The following is a 22031-nucleotide window of genomic DNA, read 5'->3' as shown; positions in this document are numbered from 1 at the left end:
CCTCTGAGAGAAGTCTGAGAGAAGGGCGGGGGAAGCTTTCAAAACCAGCCTGCAGCCTTCCTTTGGGCCTCAGGTTACACACAGAGATATCATAGTACGAATCTGAAAAGAGTGTGCCAGGAATGAAACCGTCACTTGAGGGCAACCGGGAGATCCTCACTGAGCCACCCGGCTCTGCCCAGGAGCTCCTCACGCTCTCCCCGCCACAGAGGATCATTGAGCATGCGCAGGCTCATTCCCCGCCCACTTTGTAAGGAACAGCCAATCACCGCGCGGGTTTAACATTGAGCCCGGCTCTGGGGTCCTCGGGGTTCCCATCACACGCCCCTGCGCGCGGCCGGATTGCGACGGGTCTCTGCAGAGCTGCGGAGCCGCGGAGCCGTTCGCTCCAGGTAAATCGAGGGGTTGCCCGGAGGAAGCCAGGCAGTCCCTGAGGTGAAGCCTGTCTGAGCAGTGGCTTCGTGGGCCGCCACCACGAGCCAGTCCGCAGGGTCTTGTGGAAAATCAGCCCAGACAGACAGCCGGGTTCCAGATCAGTGGGCTAACAGCGAGGGTAGGGGGCCTTGGTAATTCAACTTTCAAGAAGACTTTTGAACTGAATGAGAATTAGTGAAGTGATCACCTTCAAAGAATTACTGTATGCATTTGGGGTTGGGGTCGTGGAGGTAAGGGAGTGGGGTGGTAGCCGCCGTTTGAGAACCCACCACCCTCCATCACCTGCACCTCTCTAGTCATCCTTCAGTCCTCGCAGGGGCCTTACGGGTAGGAATGACCTTTTCAGATTTATACCTGAGCAGGTTTAGGATCAGTTGTGGTTTAAACAGGACTGGGAATCCACCACAGATTTTGTTTATTTATCGAACACTTAAGCCAACAAGAACTTCACAGTCAAGTGGGGATTTGGACCCGCTAGATAATGAACAGATATGGTAGTGCACGCTGGTAATCTCTGCACCTCTGGAGGCTGAGGCAGGAGGATGGCAGATTTGAAGCCAACCTGGGCAATTTGGTGAGATCTGTCTCAAAATAAAAAGAAAAGAAGGATTTTGGACGTAGCAAAGATCAAGCTGTTGTGTGGTGACCAAGGCCTGGAATCGCAGCCACTCGGGGAGCCTGAAGCAGGAGTATGGAAACTTTGAGGCTGCCTGCAATTTAGTGAGACCTTGTCTCAAAATAAAAAGGATTGGGGATGTGGCACAGTGGTTCAATCACCAGTAGAGAAAGAAAAAATTGCTTCTGCTACATAGTTAGGAATTGATTGGAGGCACCGTTGTGTATCCAGGAATTAGAATGGTGATAGTGCCTACAGACCGCTTTCGTTTCTGTTCACTTCATGACATTATAAAGGAGGAAAGGCTGATTTGTGTGTGTGTTCTAGGAAAGGGTGACACAATAATCCTGGGAGTGAGTGTGTTTTATATCCTTTGCACTATGCCAGAGTTCCTTTTCTGTACATACTTTCTTTAAAGTATTGTATACGTTTTCCACGTGTTCCCTATGTGATGATGAGCAAGATTCTATTTTGGTAGTGGGGATTGAAACACGAAATGAAGATAATGAAATATGAAGGTTTCTGAATGATAGGCTAAGGGAAGGAAACTTTGTCCTGATTAGGGGAGTTATCAGCAGGAAAGATTTAATGGGTTTATTAGGGTGCTGAAGACTAAACTCGCCCTAAGGACTTGGCAAGAGCCTGTCTCAAAAAATAAAAAGCATTGGTGTTGTGGCTCGGTGGTTAAGTGGCCCTGGGATAAATCCCTGGTAATGAAAATAAAAATCACTCATGGAGAAAAAAAAAAAAGACTAAATTCAGGGATGCTTTAGATGCTTTACTACTAAGTTTTATTTGCCCCCTCCCCCCAGTCCCTTTTATTTTCAGATAAGATATTGCTAAATTATTGTGGCTGTCCTCAAATTTGCAGTCCTCTTCCCCTAGCCTCCAAATTGCTGGGCATTATGGGCATTTGCCACCCGCCTGGCAGATTTAATCAGTTTTACAAGTGAAGGCCTGAACCCAGCATGGTGGCTCACACCTGTGATCCTGAGGCAGAGGCAGGAGGATTGAAAGTTCAAAGCTGGCTTCAGCAATTTGGTGAAGTCCTAAGCAATTGAGACCCTGTCTCAAAACAAACATTAAAGCCAGGCATGGTGGCCCATGCCTCTAATAGCAGCTGAGGCAGGAGTATTTCAGGTTCAAGCCAGCCTCAGTAATTTAGTGAAGCTGTAAGCAACCTAGCGAGACCCTGTCTCAAAAAAAAAAAAAAGTAAAAAGGGCTGGGGATATGGTTCAGTGGTTAAGCATCCTTGGGTTCAATCCCTGATATCAAAACAAAAAAAAAAATTTTTTTTTTTAAGTTAAAAAGAGCTGGGGATGTGGCTCAGTGGTTATTTAAAAAATAAAGTGCAGGCTTGAGCCTGGAATATGACTAAGTGGCGGAGTGCTTTGTGGGAAGGGGGAGAAGCAATGGGCAAATCTAGAACTTGGGTGGACCTTAATTGGATCCAGATTGCATTATATGCCAAATGAAGGCTTCATTGGCCAAGAACGATGGTCATATATTAGCTACCATTTACATTATTTTTTTTTTTGAGAGAGAGAAAGAGAGAGAGAGAATTTTAATATTTATTTTTTAGTTATTGGCGGACACAACATCTTTGTATGTGGTGCTGAGAATCGAACCCGGGCCGCACGCATGCCAGGAGAGCGTGCTACCGCTTGAGCCACATCCCCAGCCCCATTTACATTATTTTTTAATGTTATAATTTCTATTTTACAGTTTATAATTATAAGTGTTATAATTTTTATTTTACAGTTTAAAGAAAGAAGATTCCAAAAAGATACATAGATTTTCCTGAAGATAGGTAAGTGAGCCAGGATTCAAACATGTCCTGTGGGTTTTTTTTGTGTTTGTTTTTGTTTGTTTTTTTCAGTACTAAGGATTGAACCCAGGGCCTTCAGCATGCTAGATAAGCACCCAGCCACATGCTTAGCCCTTAGTGTTCTCTTAATATTAGACCTTATATAGCCTTTTGCTATGATAGCTCTTGCTTGTGCAGATCTGAGACACTGAGTCAGACCATAAGTTTGGAAATAATTTGTAAATGGAAACTTTCTAGTCCTGTGGCATTTTTTTAAATTCTGCTGATATAAAGAGAAAGTGTGTATAATAAAAACAATTTACTTGAGAAGCAAAACAAAACCAACTTCACATGTCACAACCATGCCCATGTTATTACTCTTACTATAATAAGTTATAAGGAAGGGGTGAAGAATAGAAAAAGCTGAGAAAGTGTCTGGTAGTGTGTGCAGGAAGGGGAGACTGTTGTGTTGATGGTGAGGTAGCTTGTAAACTTGATGGAAGGTTTTTTTTTTTTTCTTCTAATTTATTTTTTTGTTGTTTTCTTAATCCTTTTGGAGGAATTTAATTTTTCTTAAATTTGGGTTTGGAGTTTGTTAGAAATAAGCCAGGGAATTTTCTGCCTTGGATTTTTATTTGAAAATGATATCTGAAAAATTCAAACCTATAGAAAAGTTGAAAGTATATGCAGTAAACCTCAGCATATTTTTGCTTGGATTCACCAATTGTTAACTTTTTTCCACATTTGTTCTCTCTCTTCCTTTCTCTGTTTATTTATTTGTGGTACTGGGAATTGAATCCAGGGGCACTCTGAGCTACATTCCCAGTTCTTTTTATTTTATTTTATTTATTTTGAGATAGGGTCTTACTAAGTTGTTGAAGCTGGTCTTGAACTGTGATCCTCCTGCCTCAGCCTCCCAAGATGCTGGAATGATAGGTAAGTGCCACTGCACTGGCCTCTTTTTGTTGTTGAACTTTATGAAAGGGAGTTGCAGCCATCTAGATGGTACCCACCCCACATGCTTTAGTACATGTGGGGACATGAACAAGACTTTTATATTTCTTGCCTATGATAATTGTATTATACCCAAATAACCATACAATGTTATATTTTATAGTCCATACTAAAATTCTCATGTTTGGCTTATTCCATGTGAATGTTTTAATGCATTGATGATTATAGAACAAATTTTTAATTTAAGCATCTTTTCTCACCCATAGGAAGGATTCCTCATTGTGAACCAAGGTTACTTCTTTTGAGCAAGAAAAGTCTTAAGCTTGACTTCAGATCATTGAGTGGGATGAGCAGCCACCCAGCTAATATGTGCTAATATGCAATAGGTTGTAGGCTCAGGAGCATAATTGGTAGTAGATTGGGGGGCGGGGGGTAAGTCACAGAAGGCTAAACAGGTTTTTAAAGGCTGCCATCAGCGAGCTGAGGCATTAGAACCAAAAGCTAGTCAGTTTTGAAGTTCTAAGGGAAGATTTCTACTGCTTACCAGGTCTTGAGCTCTATAGAGCCAGGCCCTCCTGAAGGAAATACTACTTTGTCCACCACCTTTGTTTATCCAAGGCTTATGGAGTTTACAACTGTCCTGGCAGACCTCCACATGGAGGCTAAGTGTCCCATCTGTCTGAAGCACTTGAAAAACCCAGTGACGATCCACTGTGGGCATAACTTCTGTCTGTCCTGCATCAGTCTGTCCTGGAAGGATCTAAAGAATAGTTTCCCCTGCCCTTTTTGCCACTTTCACTGTCCAGAAAGGAAGTTCAGGAACAATTACCAGCTGAGTAACTTGACTGAAATTGCTAAGCTACTCCCATTACGAAGAAGCAAGAGAAAAAGACAGGAAGGAAAGTTTATATGTGAGAAGCACAAACAAGCTCTGACTTTTTTCTGTCAGAAGGACCTAGAGGTTTTATGTCCGCAGTGTCGTTTCTCCATTGATCACCAGCATCACACTATTTGGCCTGTAAAGAAGGCTGCCCTCTATCACAGGAAAAAATTGGAGTGCTACATTGACCCATGGAAGGAGAAAGTGGGACACATTGAAAAAACGATTAGTATGCAAAGTAGAAAATCCCTGGAAGTGAAGAAAAAGGTAGAACGCAGGAGAGAAGAACTCAAATCTGAATTTGAACAAATTGCATTGTTTCTCCAAAATGAGCATGAGACTGCTCTTAGGCAACTACAAGATGAAGAGATGGATATTTCAGAGAAACTGCAGGAAAACTTGACACAACTTTCAGATCATGCCTCCTCATTAAAATATCTGTTGAAGGAGATAGAGAGCAAATATGTAAAATCAGAAGTGAAATTACTGGAAAATGTTAAGAGTATCTACCACAGATATGAATCCTCAAAATGCCCTGAAACTTTTTCATTCAAATTAAAAGATTATGTTTACCAGCTTCCTCCACAATATTCTGGCCTAAGTAGAATTATCAAGCAATTTCACGTAGATATAGTTCTAGATCCTGAAACAGCCCATCGGAACCTTATTATCTCTGAAGACAGAAAAAGTGTGCAATATGGAAGTATGAAAATAAGACCTGATCATTCCAGAAGATTTTATCTCTGCCCGGCTGTTCTAGGTTCTGAGGGATTTCATTCTGGCAGACAATACTGGCAGGTAGAAGTGAAAGACAAGCCTGAATGGATTGTGGGTGTCTGTAAACACACTCTTTATAGAAGAAGGAAGATTCAAAGACAAACAGTTGTAGTACAGGATGGATTATGGGGAATTGGGCATTGTAGTCAGACTAATTATGTTGCATTGGGTTCTGAGGAAATTAGTATTCTCCCAAAAGTTACACCTAGTAAGATTGGTGTTTTTTTAGACTCTGAAATGGGTGAGGTTTCCTTTTATAATATGGATGATAGAGCTCTTCTCTATACTTTTGATGATGATCTCACAGAAACGCTTTGGCCTTATTTCTGCACTGGAACTGACTCAAAACCTCTTAAAATCTGTACAGTAACGGATTCTGATTGGTGATGTATTCGAAGATTTCTTTTTCTTTCAGTTAGTGGATATAACTGAGCCAGTGAATCTTGTTGACAGTTGCTTTTTTAAAAAATGTTTTTACTATAAAAAAACAGTGACTATTATTTCATATAAAATTTTAAGGGCTGGGGATGTGGCTCAAGCGGTAGCGCGCTCGCCTAGCGTGCGTGCAGCCCAGGTTCGATCCTCAGCACCACATACAAACGAAGATGTTGTATCCGCCGAGAACTAAGAATAAATAAATAAACAAATATTAAAATTTTAAAAAAATTTTAAGCAAGTTCATAAAAATGTAGTTCCTGATTTATAGGCATATTATGGGGTCTAATTAGGAAATGCTTTATAAATTCTTAGATAAACTATTTGGGAAAAAATGTATTACTTTGGAAAGTATTACTTCAATGATTGTTAATAAAAGTGAATTAGATTTTTTTTCTGGTATTTGCCTACATATTTTCCCTATAAGAAAAATAAGGCCTTTATTAAATGCAAACATAACCATGCATGGACCATACCTGCTCTGTAAAGGTCACCATTTTCAACTTTTATCTGTTTACCCCTATATTTTTGAGTCATGTTTTCAGTCTTGTTAGCTTGCAGTGCTGGGGATGGAACCCAGGGGTCCTTCACATCTTTTTTTTTTTTTTTTTTTTTTTTTGAGGCCAGGTTTTACTACCTGTGTTGCTGAGGCTAACCTCCTGAGCTGCTGGGATCACAGGCTTTTTTTTTAGTCATACATGACAGCAGAATGTATTTTGACATAATACATACATCAATCATAATGTCTATTCTATTCTGTTGCCCTTCCTATCTCCCCTACTCCTCCCCTCCTCCCATCATTTCTCTATCCAATCTAATGTGACACACTTTTTTTTCTTCTTCTCATCACAACATCATATATGTATTCTGTATAACGATGAGGTTTTCCTTCCATCTTCCGTGCAACTCCCCTTCTCCCTCTTTTTCCCCTCCCACCTCTCTTCCCTATTTAGTGGTAGTCTTCTTCTCATGCTCTTCCTCCCTATCCTATTTTGAGTCACCCCCCTTATATCAGAGAAGACATTTGTTTTTCAGGGATTGGCTAACTTCACTTAGCATAATCTGCTCTAATGCCATCTATTTGCCTGCAGATGCCATGATCTTGTTATTTTTTAGTGCTGAGTAATATTCCATTGTGTATAAATGCCACATTTTTTTAATTCATTCATCTATTGAAGGGCATCTAGGTTGGTTCCACATTCTAGCTATTGTGAATTGTGCTGCTATAAACATTGATATGGCTGTGTCCCTGTAGTATGCTCTTTTTAGGTCTTTTGGGTATAGTCCGAGAAGGGGAATAGCTGGGTCAAATGATGGTTCCATTCCCAGCTTTCCAAGCAATCTCCATAACTGCTTTCCAAATTGGCTGCACCAATTTGCAGTCCCACCAGCAATATATGAGTGTACCTCCCCCCCCCATCCTGGCCAGCACTTATTGTTGTTTGACTTCATAATGACTGCCATTCTTATTGGAGTGAGGTGATATCTTAGAGTAGTTTTAATTTGCATTTCTCTGATTGCTAGAGATGGTGAGCATTTTTTCATGTACTTGTTGATTGATTGTATATCCTCTTCTGAGAAGTTTCTGTTCAAGTCCTTGGCCCATTTGTTGATTGGGTTATTTGCTTTTTTGTTGTTTAACTTTTTGAGTTGTTTGTATACTCTAGAGATTAGAGCTCTGCTCTATCGGATGTTTGAGGGTAAAAATTTGTTCCCAGGATGTAGGCTCCCTATTCACCTCGCATATTATTTCTCTTGCTGAGAAAAAACTTTTTAGTTTGAATTCATCCCATTTGTTGATTCTTGGTTTTAACTCTTGTGCTATAGGTGACTTATTAAGAAATTTGGGGCCTGCCCCCACGTGATGAAGATTTGGGCCAACTTTATCTTCTATTAGACGCAGAGTCTCTGGTCTGATTCCTAGCTCCTTGATCCATTTTGAGTTGACTTTTGTGCATGGTGAGAGATAGAGATTCAATTTCATTTTGTTGCATATGGATTTCCAGTTCTCCCAGCACCATTTGTTGAAGATGCTATCCTTTCTCCATTGCATGTTTTTAGCACCTTTGTCTAATATAAGGTAGTTGTGATTTTGTGGATTTGTCTCTGTGTCCTCTATTCTGTACCATTGGTCTACCAGCCTGTTTTGGTGCCAGGATCACAGGCTTTTTAAAAGTATTTTATTTAGAGACAGGGTCTTGCTAAGTTGCTGAGGCTGGCTTTGATCCTCTTACCTCAGCCTCCCAAGTCAATGGCGTTCGAAAGCACATCTTTTTGTCAGATTTATCCCTGAATATTCACTCTGCAGCCATACTAGGGATTGAACCTAGGTGCACTCAACTGCTGGGCTACATCCCAGCCCAATTTATCTTCAGACAAGAGCTCCCTAAATTGCCCAGGCTGGTCTCAAATTCCCAATCCTCAGCCTACCAGCTAGTTGGGATTACAGAGGTACACCACACTCCTGGCTTTTGGTTTTTGTTTCTGCAGTACTGGGGTTTGAATCCAGGGCCTCTCATATATTAGGCAAGTGCTCTACCACTGAGTTATATCCCTAACCCAAATTTATTTTGAGAAAGCTAAATTGCCCAGGCTGGCCTCCAATTTGAAATCCTCCTGTCTCAACTTCCTGTGTAGCTTGGATTACAGGCATGTACCACCATGTCTGATGTGCACCCATGTGTGGGACTGTGTATGTGTTACTGGGGATGGAACCCAGGGGGCACTCTACCCCTGAACTTCACACCTAGTCCTTTCTAATTTTGATATCGGATCTCACTAAATTGCCCAGGCTGGCCTCAAGCTTTGGATCCTCCTGCTTCAGCCTCCTAAGTCTGGAATCACAGGTGTGCTCCACCAAGAGCTAGGTCTGGGGTGTGCTTATAGGCCCAGCTGCTTATGAGGCTGAGGCAGGAGGATCACTTAAGCCCTAGAGTTAGAGGACAGCCTGAGCAATACAATGAGACTGTGTCTCAACAAAAAAAGTTTTATTTTTTGTTTTGTTGCAGTATTGGGTCAGGCCTGTGTTTTCTCTCCAGAATTTGGAAATTTCCAGAATTCTTTTTGTTACTAATTGCTCATTTCATCCCATTATGATGAAAGATTATCTCTTAACGGTATGTGGGGAGGATAACTGAACTGTCCCTCTCCTTTTTTTTTTTTTTTTTAGAGAGAGTGAGAGGAGAGAGAGAGAATTTTTAATATTTATTTTTTAGTTCTCGACGGACACAACATCTTTGTTGATATGTGGTGCTGAGGATCGAACCCGGGCCACACGCATGCCAGGAGAGCGCGCTATCGCTTGAGCCATATCCCCAGCTCGAAAGATTATCTCTTAAAATTTGCTAAAGTGGTGGCACATCACTACAACAAGGGAGGCTAGGCAGGAGGATCTCGAGTTCAAGATCAGCCCAGGCGACTTAATGAGACCCTGGTTCAAAAATAGGGGTTGGGAATGTAGCCAGTGGCTCAACCCATAGTACCACAAAAAGGAAAAAAAATAGGAATATTTGGGCTAAAGTATAGCTTAAGTGATAGAATGTTTGCTAGCCTGTGTGAGGCCCTGAGTTTGAGCCCCAGCACTACAAAAAGGAACAAATAGAAACATCTGGGACTGGGGTGTAGCTTGGTGGTAGAGTACCTGCCCAGGAGACTCTAGGTCTGATCCTTTCAGCACTGAAAGGAAAACAGTGAAGAACGGAAAATAATTGCTTGAGTCACCCGTGTCCCAATTCGAGACATTGCAGTGTGCAGAAAGACCCCTTTTGACTTGGAGAAGGGAGGGGCAATTAAACACAGGCCTTAGCTGGTAGGCACACCTATAATCCCAGTGGCTCAGGAAGCAGGCAGGAGGATCATGAGTTCAAAGCTAGCCCCAGCAATTTAGCTATCTCTAAATAAAATATAAAAAGGACTCTGGATGTGGCTCTCCTGGGTTCAATCCCACTATCCTCTACCTACCCCCGCCCCCCCCCCCAAAAAAAAAAAACCACCACAGGCCTTAGACTTAGAGCTCAGTATTAGGCCCCTCATAGTAAAGCCCAGTGATGGGCAGAGTGCCATGGCCCTTGGTCCAGTACCTATAGACAAAGCCTCTAGAGCCTCCCCAGAGCCAGGTAAAAATCTTGATTTCAGGGAGCCAGACTTGTATTTCAGACTGCAGCACTGCTGGCCACTGATGGACCTGTATGGTGTCCTCAGCATCAGCCTTGGTGATCAAGGAATGGCTTCCAATATCCACATCAGGCACAGCATGGAGAAAGACTTATCTACTGATAAGACGGATGTGAGTGGAGGACTTTCCTTGGTACTCAGTGCTGGGCCAGTGAAACTCAACACTGGGCAGAACTCATTGGTCCCTTCCCCAGGCTAGCACACAAATTTGGTCTCTGGATCAAGCGCAACACCTTGCAGGGACTGCAGCCCCAGTAAAATGTACTTATGTTCCAGCCTAACATCACCCCTCCCGGCTGCAGTGGTCTCAGGCCATAGGAGATGACAGTAGCAGGCAGGTCATAGCATCATGGGCCTTGGTCTCTGTAGCTTCAGGTTTCTGGGTATGATCTAGCATTGCAGTGGCTCTGGTGGCAAAGGGACTGCCCACCTCCTTTCTCCTCCCTCCTCCCACCCAATCAGCACAACACAGTGATTGTCCACATAGGGGAAGAACAAGAATGTGGACACAGATATGGCTGTGGGTCCCAATAGTATATGCCATTGAGGCCCAGTGCTGGTCAGAATTCCATAGTACCAGACTGTAGGCCAGTGACTGTAGACAAGGGTCTACATCAGGGTCCATCCTGCTCCAGGTGGAGACACATGGACCCAGTGGAGATGGACTACCCTCTCCAGACACTCCTCAAATGCATCCTGAATAATAACACTGCAGATTCAAGGCGAGTGTGTGTGTTGATGGGAATTGAACTCCTATACATGCAAGGCAAGCACTCTATCAACTGAGCTATTTCTCCAGCCCCAAGGTAAATTTTGACTTGGGGCTCCCTCTAACACTAAAATGGTTGCAATATACCAGTTGTAGTATCAGGGCAAATCTGGAAATTCTTTTTCTTTTTGGTACTGGGGATTGAACCCAGAGGTACTTTACCACTTAACTATATCCACGGCCCTTTTTAAATTTTTTGTTTTGAGACAAGTTCTCGCTGAACTGCTGAGGCTAGCCTGAAACTTGCAATCCTCCTGCTTCATCCTTTGGAATCCCTGGAATTATAGGCCCGCACCTGTGTGCCCTGCATAAACGTGGATTTAGAGCACCATCTAGTGCTCAACAGTAACAATGATTACGGGCTCAGAGAACATTAAACAGCTGGCTTAGATTTTATGGAAGGACAGATTGAAAGAAAGTCACGCTGAAGACTGGAATAAATACCTCGTTCTTCAAAGCCTGAATAACATTGTGTGCCAATAAAGGATCTAGCAATTTCTGTGATACATGAAAATTTAAGAGAGATCAGTAGAATTGAGGAAAGGAACCAGGGGTAGGGAGGAAAGAAGGGAAAGGGGAAATACTGGGGAATGATATTGGCCAAATTATATTGTTATATTGTGTGCATGTACAAATATGAAACAATAAATCCCACAATTACATGCATCTATAATACACCAATAAAATATGTGGAAAAAAGTTTTTTTAAAAAAATTCAATTCTGAGGAAAAAAAGTTTTGGGAACTGTTACCTCACTGAAGGGACAAAACACCAGAAAATGGTGGTGATGGCTATGTGTGATCTCTTTCACAGAAAATTCAGAATAGTCATTTTAAGGGGAAAAGCACAAGATTTCCTGAAATCAGTTTAATTAAGGTTTATATATTACCTTAATGACGCTTCACTCAAGATGTGGTGGCACACACCTGTAGTCCCAGCTACTCAGGAGGCTGAGGCAGAAAGATTACTTGAGCTCAGAAGTCTGGGGCGAACCTGAGCAACATAGCAAGATCTGACCTTAAAGAAAGAAAAAGATGGGGCTGGGGATGTGGCTCAAGCAGTAAAGCACTCACTTGGAATGTGCGGGGTGCTGGGTTCGATCAAGATGTGTCCACTGAAAACTGAAAAATAAATAGTAAAAAATTCTCTCTCAAAAAAGAAAAACAAGACAGTATATATTCCTGGTTCATAGTTCAAACCCTGCTAGCTCTTTGAACATGGCGTTGGCACACAGGTGGTAAACACTTTTCTTGTCACACCTTTCTCCAATGTCCTCATAACCCTTCACATTCAGTCTCCCAGAGTCCTAAAGCAAGCTGTGTGTCCTTGATATGGCCATAAATCTACCTCCTCAGTATTGAGATCTGTTTTTAAGTAGGGAATATTCCTTTTCATAGTGAGAATAAAGCAAACAAATGTCAACAACATGGTGTGTTAGCTTTTCATTGCTGTGACCAAAATGCTCCACAAGAACAATTAAGAGGAAGGAAATTTCCTTTTATCTCACTTTCAGAGGTTTAGTCCTTGGCGGGTTGACCCCATTGCTCTGGACTCAAGGTGAGGCAGAATATTCTGGCAAAAGGGTGTGGTCGAGGAGCACTGGATGCAGAAAGAGAGGGAATGGGACTTCAAGAAGGCACCCTTCCAGGGCATACCCCCCAGTGACCCACCTTCTCCAGCCATGTCCTGCCTGCCTAGTTACCACCCTGGTAGTCCACTCAAAGGAGAATGGACTGATTAGGTCCAGCTGTCACAATCCAATAAATTCACCTCCCAACATTCCTGAATTAACACAGATTTTGAAGGACAGCTCATAACCAAACTATAAGACACAGGTAGAATCTTCTACCATTCCCCTGTGTTATTTTGGAGAGCAATCAAATTACCTAGACACTCGGAAAATAAGCATAATCTTAGGGCAAGGAAGAATTCTGTGAAAGTTGTTTAGTGATTGAGTTCTCTGGATCCTCGTCTGAAGAAACTAAAAATGGGAAAAGAAGGAAAATATTAATTTGGTTTGCATGAGTGTCCCCCAAGGATTCTTTTTTTTTTTTTTTTTAAGAGAGAGTGAGAGAGGAGAGAGAGAGAGAGAGAATTTTTTTAATATTTATTTTTTAGTTCTTGGCGGACACAACATCTTTGTTGGTATGTGGTGCTGAGGATTGAACCCGGGCCGCACACACACCAGGCGAGCACGCTACCGCTTGAGCCACATCCCCAGCCCCCCCCCCACCAAGGATTCTATGAATATTTAAGAACATTTAAGCCCTACTGGAAGGTCCTTAGGATGTAGGAGGGGACATGCCCTTGGAAGGGAAAATGGAACCGCAGGCTCTTCCTCTGAGTCTTTTCTGCTTCCTAGCTCATCATGTGAGAAGTTTTCTCCAACACATGCTCCCCACCATTGTTATCTAGCACCTCTCCTGAGGCCCAAAATAACGATGCTACTCAATCTTGGAATGGAACTTGAAGAACCATATGCTAAATATGCTTACATTAATTGCCTCAGGTATTTTGTTATAATCATATGAAGCTGGTTAATACAATTAACCACCAAAGATCCCAAATAAAACAGCCAAAAGCCATGTGTATGTCTCCATCGAAGAATATGGAGTATTACAGAAGGTGCTTGTGTGTGGTGGGGGATGCAGGGCAGAAAAGGACTCCACCAAAGACCACAGGGTTTTCTTCACAAACCTAGAGGGTGTCTTCTCTTGAGGCTTTATTTGACATCTATCTTTTTTTTTTTTTTAAGAGAGAGTGAGAGAGAGATAATTGAGAAAGTGAGAATTTTTTAATATTTATTTTTTAGTTTTTGGCAGGCACAACAGCTTTGTATGTGGTGCTGAGAATCGAACCTGGGCCGCACGCATGCCACGAGAGCGCGCTACAGCTTAAGCCACATCCCCAGCCCTGACATCTATCCTAAGAGTGAGTTGGAGAAGGATGTTGGGAGGCCAGATGGGCGGCTGCTTCAGTAGTGCAGATGAGAAATTATGTGTACCTGATCTAAAATGATGCAAATGAAAAATAAAATGAAATAAATGATACAAATGTATCACACAGACTTGAAGATATAGGAGTTGATTATGAAGGGTGAAGGCATGGAGAGCGGCTGTGTGAACATGGTATGGACCTCGGGGTAGCTGGAGATACCTCTCCTGAGGTAGGAAACACTATAAAAGAGTAGGTGTGGGGAGAAAGCAAAGTCAAATATAGGCCATATTGGGATATTGGAGCCACTGCAGGGAAATCCAGCAGAAAAATTCAGCATAAAGTTGGAAATTCTGAAACTTAGGGGAGAGGATTCCTATAGAGGCAAAGGATAGGAATCTTTCACCAGGTGTAGTGATGCACACAGGTAATTCCAGCAACTCAGGAGGCTGAGCAGAAGGATTGTGTATATTCAGTGCCAAATGAGGTAGCTTAGTAAGACCCTGTCTCAAAATAAAAATAATTAAAAAAAAAAAAAAAGACTGGGGATATAGCTCAGTGGTAAAGTGCCCTTGGATTCAATCCCCAATACTGCCACCACGAACAAAAATAATAATTGAAGCTGAGCATGGTGACACATGCCTGTAATCTCAGCGGCTCAGGAGGCTGAGGCAGGAGTTTGCGAGTTCAAAGCCAACCTCAACAAAAGTGAGGTGCTAAGCAACTCAGTGAGACCCTTTCTCTAAATAAAATACAAAACAGGGGGCTGGGGATGTGGCTCAAGCGGTAGCGCGCTCGCCTGGCATGCGTGCGGCCCGGGTTCGATCCTCAGCACCACATACCAACAAAGATGTTGTGTCCGCCGAGAACTAAAAAATAAATATTAAAAATTCTCTCTCTCTCTCTCTCTCCCCTCTCTCTCTCTCTTTAAAAAATAAAAATAAAAAAAAAAATAAAATACAAAACAGGGCTGGGATATGGCTCAGTGGTCAAGTGCCCCTGAGTTCAATCTCTGGTACCCCAAAATAATAATAATTTAAGATCTTTAACTAGATCAACGGGTATAAATACTTAGAACTAGATTGAGTTCAGGCCTGGCTATAAGACCTGGGGTATTATGGGGAGCCAATCCAAAAAGCACTCTAAATTCAAATTTTAAATCAAAAGCAAGCTTTATTTACCTGGCCAGAGACTGTCACCCACCTATAGAGATTCAAGCTCTGTGGGAGGACAGCAGCTTCCTGGTACATCCAAGGAGAATATAAGCACAAAACCCACAACTCAGTGACTTGCTTATCGGCATGTAAACTAGCCAATCACAGAAATTAAAATATTAATAAGTGGGACCTGTGGGCTCTAGGCAGGACTGGAATTTTCCAGTCAGCAAGCAAGTGATAAACAGAAGCTAAAAAAGCATTAGCTTTATAGTTAAGTTGACCACAATCCCGGGTTCAAGCTGGTGCTAGAAAGTTGTATCCTGAATTTGGGTGGGGGTCGGCAGGTGAGAATCTACTTCAAAGTCAAGTAGACCCACAAGGGCATTCAAACCCAGGATGTAGCTTGCCACGACCACCCCTGTACCCTGAGTAGGGTAAAATTTGTGGGGTACAAAGTACAGGAAAAACAATTTTTATAAGAAAACAGCTTTCATTTCAGTTTCTTAGAAACCGCTCTTATAACAGTTTTTTTTTTTTAAAGAGAGAGTGATAGAGGAAGAGAGAGAGAGAGAATTTTTTTTTAATATTTATTTTTCAGTTATCGGCGGACACAACATCGTTGTTGGTATGTGGTGCTGAGGATCGAACCCGGGCCGCACGCATGCCAGACGAACGCGCCACCGCTTGAGCCACATCCCCAGCCCATTTATAACAGTTTTTTATAGAAGGCAGCAAAATGGGTCTTAGGCCTGCCTGACTATTCTTGCTTTATAATTGTCTTATCTCACTTATCAAAATCTTATATCTATAATCTAATTTTTTACTAATCTATACCCTATAACTTACACTCTTATTGATTGAATTTATCAGTTCACACCATAACAGGGGATGTGACTTAGTGGTGAGCACTTGCCTAGCATGTGCAAAATCCTGGGTTTAATCCCTAGCATCACCAAAAAAAAAGAGTTACAGTACTAATGCTCTGAAGATTAGTGAGTTAATAGACACCAATTATTTAAAATAGTGCCAGATAGTACTTCTTGGGGGCTGATCCTTTTCTTGATTTGTGATGTGGTGCAGAAACTATACGTAATCTCTCTAAAATGAAATTGAGAGCCACTTTGTTTCCCATGACCCTGCCTTCAAAACAAATGTTCCATGTTAAATACATCCTGTAGACTAAGAGACTTCAGGAAAGAGTGTCTCTTTCTCTACCTGTAATATGTAGTCAGTCATTTGACTCTACCACGGCTCTGAAACTCTTTTTAAATTTTAATCAGTGATCTGGTGTCCAAATACACTAGTATGAATTCTGTCAGAATTTCAGTTTTCTCAGATTTTTCAGGAACTTGCTGACTGGTATCGTACTACATCTTCTCAGTTTAGCAGATTACTTAACTCTCTCAGTCTTCTCTCTTTCCAGTTGACTCCTGGAATTTTAAATTTTTAATATATTTATTTATTTATTGGTACTAGGAATTTAACTCAAGGGGTTTCTACTACTAGGCTATATCCCCAACCCTTTTTGAGACAGGATCAAGATGTTGCCCAGGCTGGCCTTGAATTTGCAATCTTCCTGCTTAGGCTCCTGAGTTGCTAGAAACCAGATGTGCACCCAACACGAGAGAATTCTTTATTCCAAGTCTCCCAGGCAGAACAGGCTCTATCAGACAGTTGCATATTGCATGACACTGCAGGGATATTTTATTGGGGGAGGGGGTAGATCCAGGCTTCCCTACAGGCTTAATAGCAAAACCTTGGGCTTGGAATAGTCTGGGAATTCTGACATGTTACACCCATTGCTTACAGAAAACCCATTCATAGAGGAGCTGAACACTGTCAGATCTGCATTTCTAAGCCACGTCTCTTTGATCTCACACACCCCAGGTAGGCATCTATCTAATTTAACTCTTCATCCAGCTGACTTCGTGTGCTGTCACTAGACGTGAGGCATAAGGCACTGAAATTAGAAGTTTGTATTGTGAAGATCCCATCTATAGCTCCTGCCATGGGAGAAGTCCAAGGGCCAGAGAAGAGAGTATATGTGGTTGGAGGACTTCCTCCACGTGGATGGCTGTCCATTTAGAATATAAGAAAGGTTTTTATTTACAAGGAGAGAAATGAATTACAGTAGATGGGGTAGAGAGAGAAGTTGGGAGGGGAGGGGAGGGGGGATAGTAGGGGATAGGAAAGGTAGCAGAATACAACAATTACTAATAGGGCATTATGTAAAATTGTGGATGTGTAACCGACGTGATTCTGCAATCTGCATTTGGGGTAAAATTGGGGGTTCATAACCCACTTCAATCTAATGTATGAAATATGATATGTCAAGAGCTTTGTAATGTTGTGAACAACCAATAAAAAAAAAATTTAAAAAAAGAGCTCTGAGGAAAAAAAAAAAAAGAAAGGTTTTTATTTAAAGAACAGGAACAATAAAAGAGCTTAGAGCAACTCATGGTTCAGTTTCCATGAAGCATGAGAATAAGTTGCTGAAGCCTGTACAATAATGTCCCTAGAGGTGTAGATTAGAAAAATTATTAGATAATTTATTATCTAATATTATCTAATATTACTATTAATATCTAATATTATCGAGATGTGCACCCAACACCAGAGAATTCTTTATTCCAAGTCTCCCAGGCAGAACAGGTTCTATCAGACAATATTGCAATCCAGATTCTGGAAGATTCTAGAGCCTTGGGAGGCCAGACATTAAAAGTGGACTGATTTGTAAATAACAGCACAAATGGCCTTAAGCAAAAAAAAGACAACAAAAAAAAACCCCACACCTTTTGGGGTGTACTCAGGATTGAACCCAGGGCCTCACATGTATTAGCACTTTCCTACTGAGCTATATCAACAGCCCCTCAAACAAATTTTATATTGTCTCCAGAATCCAATAATGTCCAAAAGATGTTAAGCTCATCTTCACATTGGGATGTTGAGTCAAAGGTGTTTCTTGACAGTGTCAGGGATAGAGGTGCTTTTAATTTACTAATGTTCAGAAATTTAACCAAATAAAAGAGAAAAAAATTCCCCCTTCAGTACTGGAGATAGAACCCAGGGGTGTTTCACCCCTGAGCTACTTCCCCAGCCCTTTTTATTTATTATGAAACAAGATCTCACCAAGTTGCCTAGTCTGGCCTCAAACTTGCAATCCTCTTGCCTAACTTCAAATTGCTTGGATTACAGGTGAGAGAATCTTGTACCAAGTGTGAATCAATGACCCTTTGTATAAACTCCTTTATCAGCATACCTGTGTTTTAAATGTGTGTCTCCAATGAATCTTTTTTCTTTTTGTGGTACTAGGGATAGAACTCAGGAGTGATTCACCACTGAGCTACATCCCCAGATTTTTTTCTATTTTGAGACAGGGTCTTACTAAGTTGATGAGGGTCTTGCTAAGTTGCCAAGTCTGTCTTAAATTTACAATCCTCCAGCTTCAGCCTCCTGAGTCACCGGGATTATAGGGGTGCATCAGTGTGCCTGGCACGTAGAGCACTTGCTTAGCATGCGAGTCCTTGGGTTCAATGTCCAGCACCACAAAAATATATAAAAAAAAAGAAATAATTGAATAGTGATGGCTTTTCACATATTGACTATTCTTGCTTAACATAAGTGACTTCATAATGAGCCCACATATGAAACGGGGTATATTCTAACACCCAGGTGCTCTATAGAACAAGAGCCAGTGCCAATCAGTCACAGGTTAGATTCTTCCATTAGATTCTACATTAGTCACACTTAGGGAGGAATCTAGACACAGTTAGTTCAAGGCCAGACATAGATCTGAACTGATATAGGATCTAGAGACACATGATAGACCTGAATCCATACTCTTGCCCCCAAATGCCAAGAGTTATAGAAACTTCATAGATCAAAGCCGGGAGCTATGGTACATACCTATAATCTCAGCAATTTGGGAGTCTAAGGTAGGAGGATCGCAAGTTCAAGGCCAGCCTCAGCAACTTAGCAAGACCCTGACTCAAAATTTGAAAAAGTACTAGGGACGTTGCTCAGTGTCCCTGGGATCAATTTCCAGTGCCAAGGCCAGAGAGAATCTGTATATCTGTTAAATCTCTAACATCCTCTGCAGAACTCAACAAATGCAATACAAAGCAGCAGAGCTAAAGTGCACTCTTGTCAGACACTGGAGCCAGTTAGCAAGTTCAAGTCCAGTCTCAGCAACTTAGCAAGACCCTATCTCAAAAAATAAGAAGAGGGCTGGAGCTGGAGCTCAGTGGCAGAGCACTTGCCTAGCATGTGTGAGGCACTAGGTTCAATCCCCAGCACCATGAAAGGACAGATGATATCACACACAAAACATGACAAATTATTCCCAAAACGGTTATGGGGAGATTAAGGTGGAAAGAAAGAAAAGGAAGGAAGGGAGGGAGGGAGGGAGGGAAAGAAGACTCAATGGGGTTGTTATGGAGATGACAGCATGGGCTGGTGTGAAGGTTTAGACCTCCTACCTGTGCCCAAATAGGGAGCACCTAGACTTTGTTTTGCCCTGGTGCCTGGTGTGGAGCAGAAGGGAGGGTCCTGAAAGATTAACAGCCAGACAACAAAGTGGAATCAAAATCTTTATTACAAGTACCCTACAAGAGCATAAAATAAAATATAAACATAGGACATGGTCCTCCAGGCCAGTTCATAATTCCTGACAATAGTTAATTCCTCTCTGACAATAGTGATTGTAAGAGATTCTGAGGAACATTCAATAGAGAAAAAAGGCACAAGCGTTTCTCTAAAGTCTTTAGTCAAAGTACTCATACATGATCTGCTATTCAAATTATAAAATGAAACCTCTCCCAACTCATAATCCAGAAAAACTTCAACCCACCTGACTTGTTTGACTTGTGATACATCTGTGGACTGCACAATTTGCCAGAAACCATTGCTGGGACAAACTGAAGTCAAATCTTTTCCAGAGGAGGATTCACTATACACACCTAAGGACCATTCATTCACCTGTGCCTCTCACTTCTACTTGCCAAAAATATCTCCCACTTTCAAATCTCTCATGACTCCAGGCAGCTGCAAAGAAAGTAGATGGCTGGGGAGATAATCGTTTGAGTTCATCATTTCATATTTCAGATTAGGGTGGGAGGTTTGAGAACTTAAAGTCAAATTTACTTGAAATGTGCTGATCATTTTTTTCAGATCAAAACAACGTAGAGGGGAATCGTAACTCTGTCTTGAATTCATATGAAAAAATTGCTGGGGGTTTTATGTCGTTGTACCTGCTGTTAATGCTTCTAATACCTCCAAGTAAATCCAGGTCTGCTTGTATATATTTCTCTCTTACTTCATTTAATAGGCTTTCTAATGTGGCTACGTGGGCTAAAATTTGGCTTTTGTTTTCAACTAATTTTTCTTCGACAATCGTCTCTTCTATAATTAGCCTTAGCTGTGTTTTAATATGTTCCTTTCTATAGAAGTCTTTAAGTTCTTCAAATTCAGTGTGTAATTCCTTCTTCCAATTTCCCATCTCCCATCTCCCTTTAATGCATTTTGAAACTTGTAGTTCACACCCAATTTCAGCACCTTCAATTTGCTCCCTGGGGAGCTTAATGTGGTTTTTGAGCTTTGTCCTGAGAACGAGCTACAGCTTGATTAATGGGTATCAGGTTGTGATCCTGGTGGTTGGAGGAGACTCTGCACTGGGGACACAAGAACTCCAGGTCCTTCTCACAGAACAAGTCCAGAACCTCACTGTGCTTCTCACACAGGGGTCTCCTCTTAACTCTTGGGTCAGGCAGCTCCATGACAGTCTGAACTATGCTGCATAACTGGGTGTTTTTGTTGAGGTTCTTGGTACAGCAGTGATGGAAACAGGACAGGGGAAGATATCCTGTAGATCTTTGCAGTGCTGGGAGATGCAAGAGCGACAGAGGTTGTGCCCACATTCAAGAGTCACTGCATCTGTTAGATAACCCTGGCAGTTGGGGCAACTGGCTGCTATATGAAGCTCTTCCAAGGAAGGCTTTAAAGGCCATTGTGCATAAAGATGCCCGAGGTGACCCTTTCCAGTAGGTCTCCAGGAACTCTCAAGTGAGAAGCCAGCAACCCCTCAGCGTTCTCTCCTGAAGTCAGCCAGAGTCCCAAGAGACCATGGCCCTATGATATCCGACAGGTCAACTGACGAGGTTTCTTCAACATAAAGAGAAAAAAAAGTAAACAATCAAGCAATGAGTAGCATATATTTCAATCATAAACATATCTCCTTTTTTCCTAATTTAAATATGAATCTTTTAGTAGGTGCAGTGGTGAACACCCATAATCCCAGTGACTTGATAAACTGAGGCAAGGAGGATTACAAATTCAAGGCCAGATTTAGTAATTTAGCAAGGCCCTAAGCAAGACCCTGTCTCAAAATAAAAATAAAAAGGGATGGGGATGTGGCTCAGTGGTAAAGTGCCACTGGGTTCAATTCCCAGTACCAAAAGAAAAATGACACACCAGGAATAGTAGCATCCTCTTGTGCCAGGCTGTGAGGAGAATCACAAGTTAGAGGCCAGCCATGGCAACTCAAAGAGACCCTGTCTCAAATAGAATACTGGGGGTAGAGTTCCACAGTAGAGCACTTGACCAGCATACATGACTACTTGGGTTTAATCCCCAGTATTTAAAAGAAAAAAAAAGTGGCTCTATACTTTAAGACACTCATACTGCAGTATTTAAACATAAAATTGTATATAGTATAGAATTCCCTTCAAAAAATTAAGGGGTAGTCCAGCCACAGTAGCACATGCCTGTAGTAGTGACTTGGGAAGCTGAGGCAGAATTACAAATCTGAGGCCAGCTTCAGCAACTTAGCAAGACTCTGTCTCAAAATAAAAAATACAAAGGGCCAAGGTGTAGCTCAGTGGTAAATCCCCAGTACCAAAAATAATCAAAATATTTGAGTGGGTAGGGCTGGAGTATAACTCTGGAACAGCACATACAGAGTGGATCAGCCCTAGATGCAATCTTCAGCCCTTCCCCAGGGAAAAAAATTATGGATAAAAAGACTGGAAACAAAATTTTGTGGATACATATTGGACTAATAAACCAATTTTTCAAATTTTATATATATATATATATA

At 41.7% G+C, this 22031-nt stretch overlaps 1 protein-coding gene across 1 annotated transcript; it reads left to right on the top strand.

Moving 5' to 3' along the window:
* The first annotated feature begins 4261 nt into the window (after nt 1–4261).
* TRIM61 (tripartite motif containing 61) lies at nt 4262–5921 on the top strand. Its single transcript, XM_081268943.1, has one exon. It carries the CDS (start codon nt 4436–4438, stop codon nt 5855–5857), a length of 1422 nt encoding a protein of 473 aa, XP_081125069.1. The 5' UTR covers nt 4262–4435; the 3' UTR covers nt 5858–5921.
* The last annotated feature ends 16110 nt before the right edge of the window (nt 5922–22031 follow it).

This window comes from Spermophilus citellus, assembly GCF_964194105.1.
Source record: "Spermophilus citellus genome assembly, chromosome: 16".
In the NCBI taxonomy this organism is placed as follows: domain Eukaryota; kingdom Metazoa; phylum Chordata; class Mammalia; order Rodentia; family Sciuridae; genus Spermophilus; species Spermophilus citellus.
The sequence above is the reverse complement of the archived record's forward strand: the minus strand, read 5'-3'. Positions and strand labels throughout refer to the sequence as shown.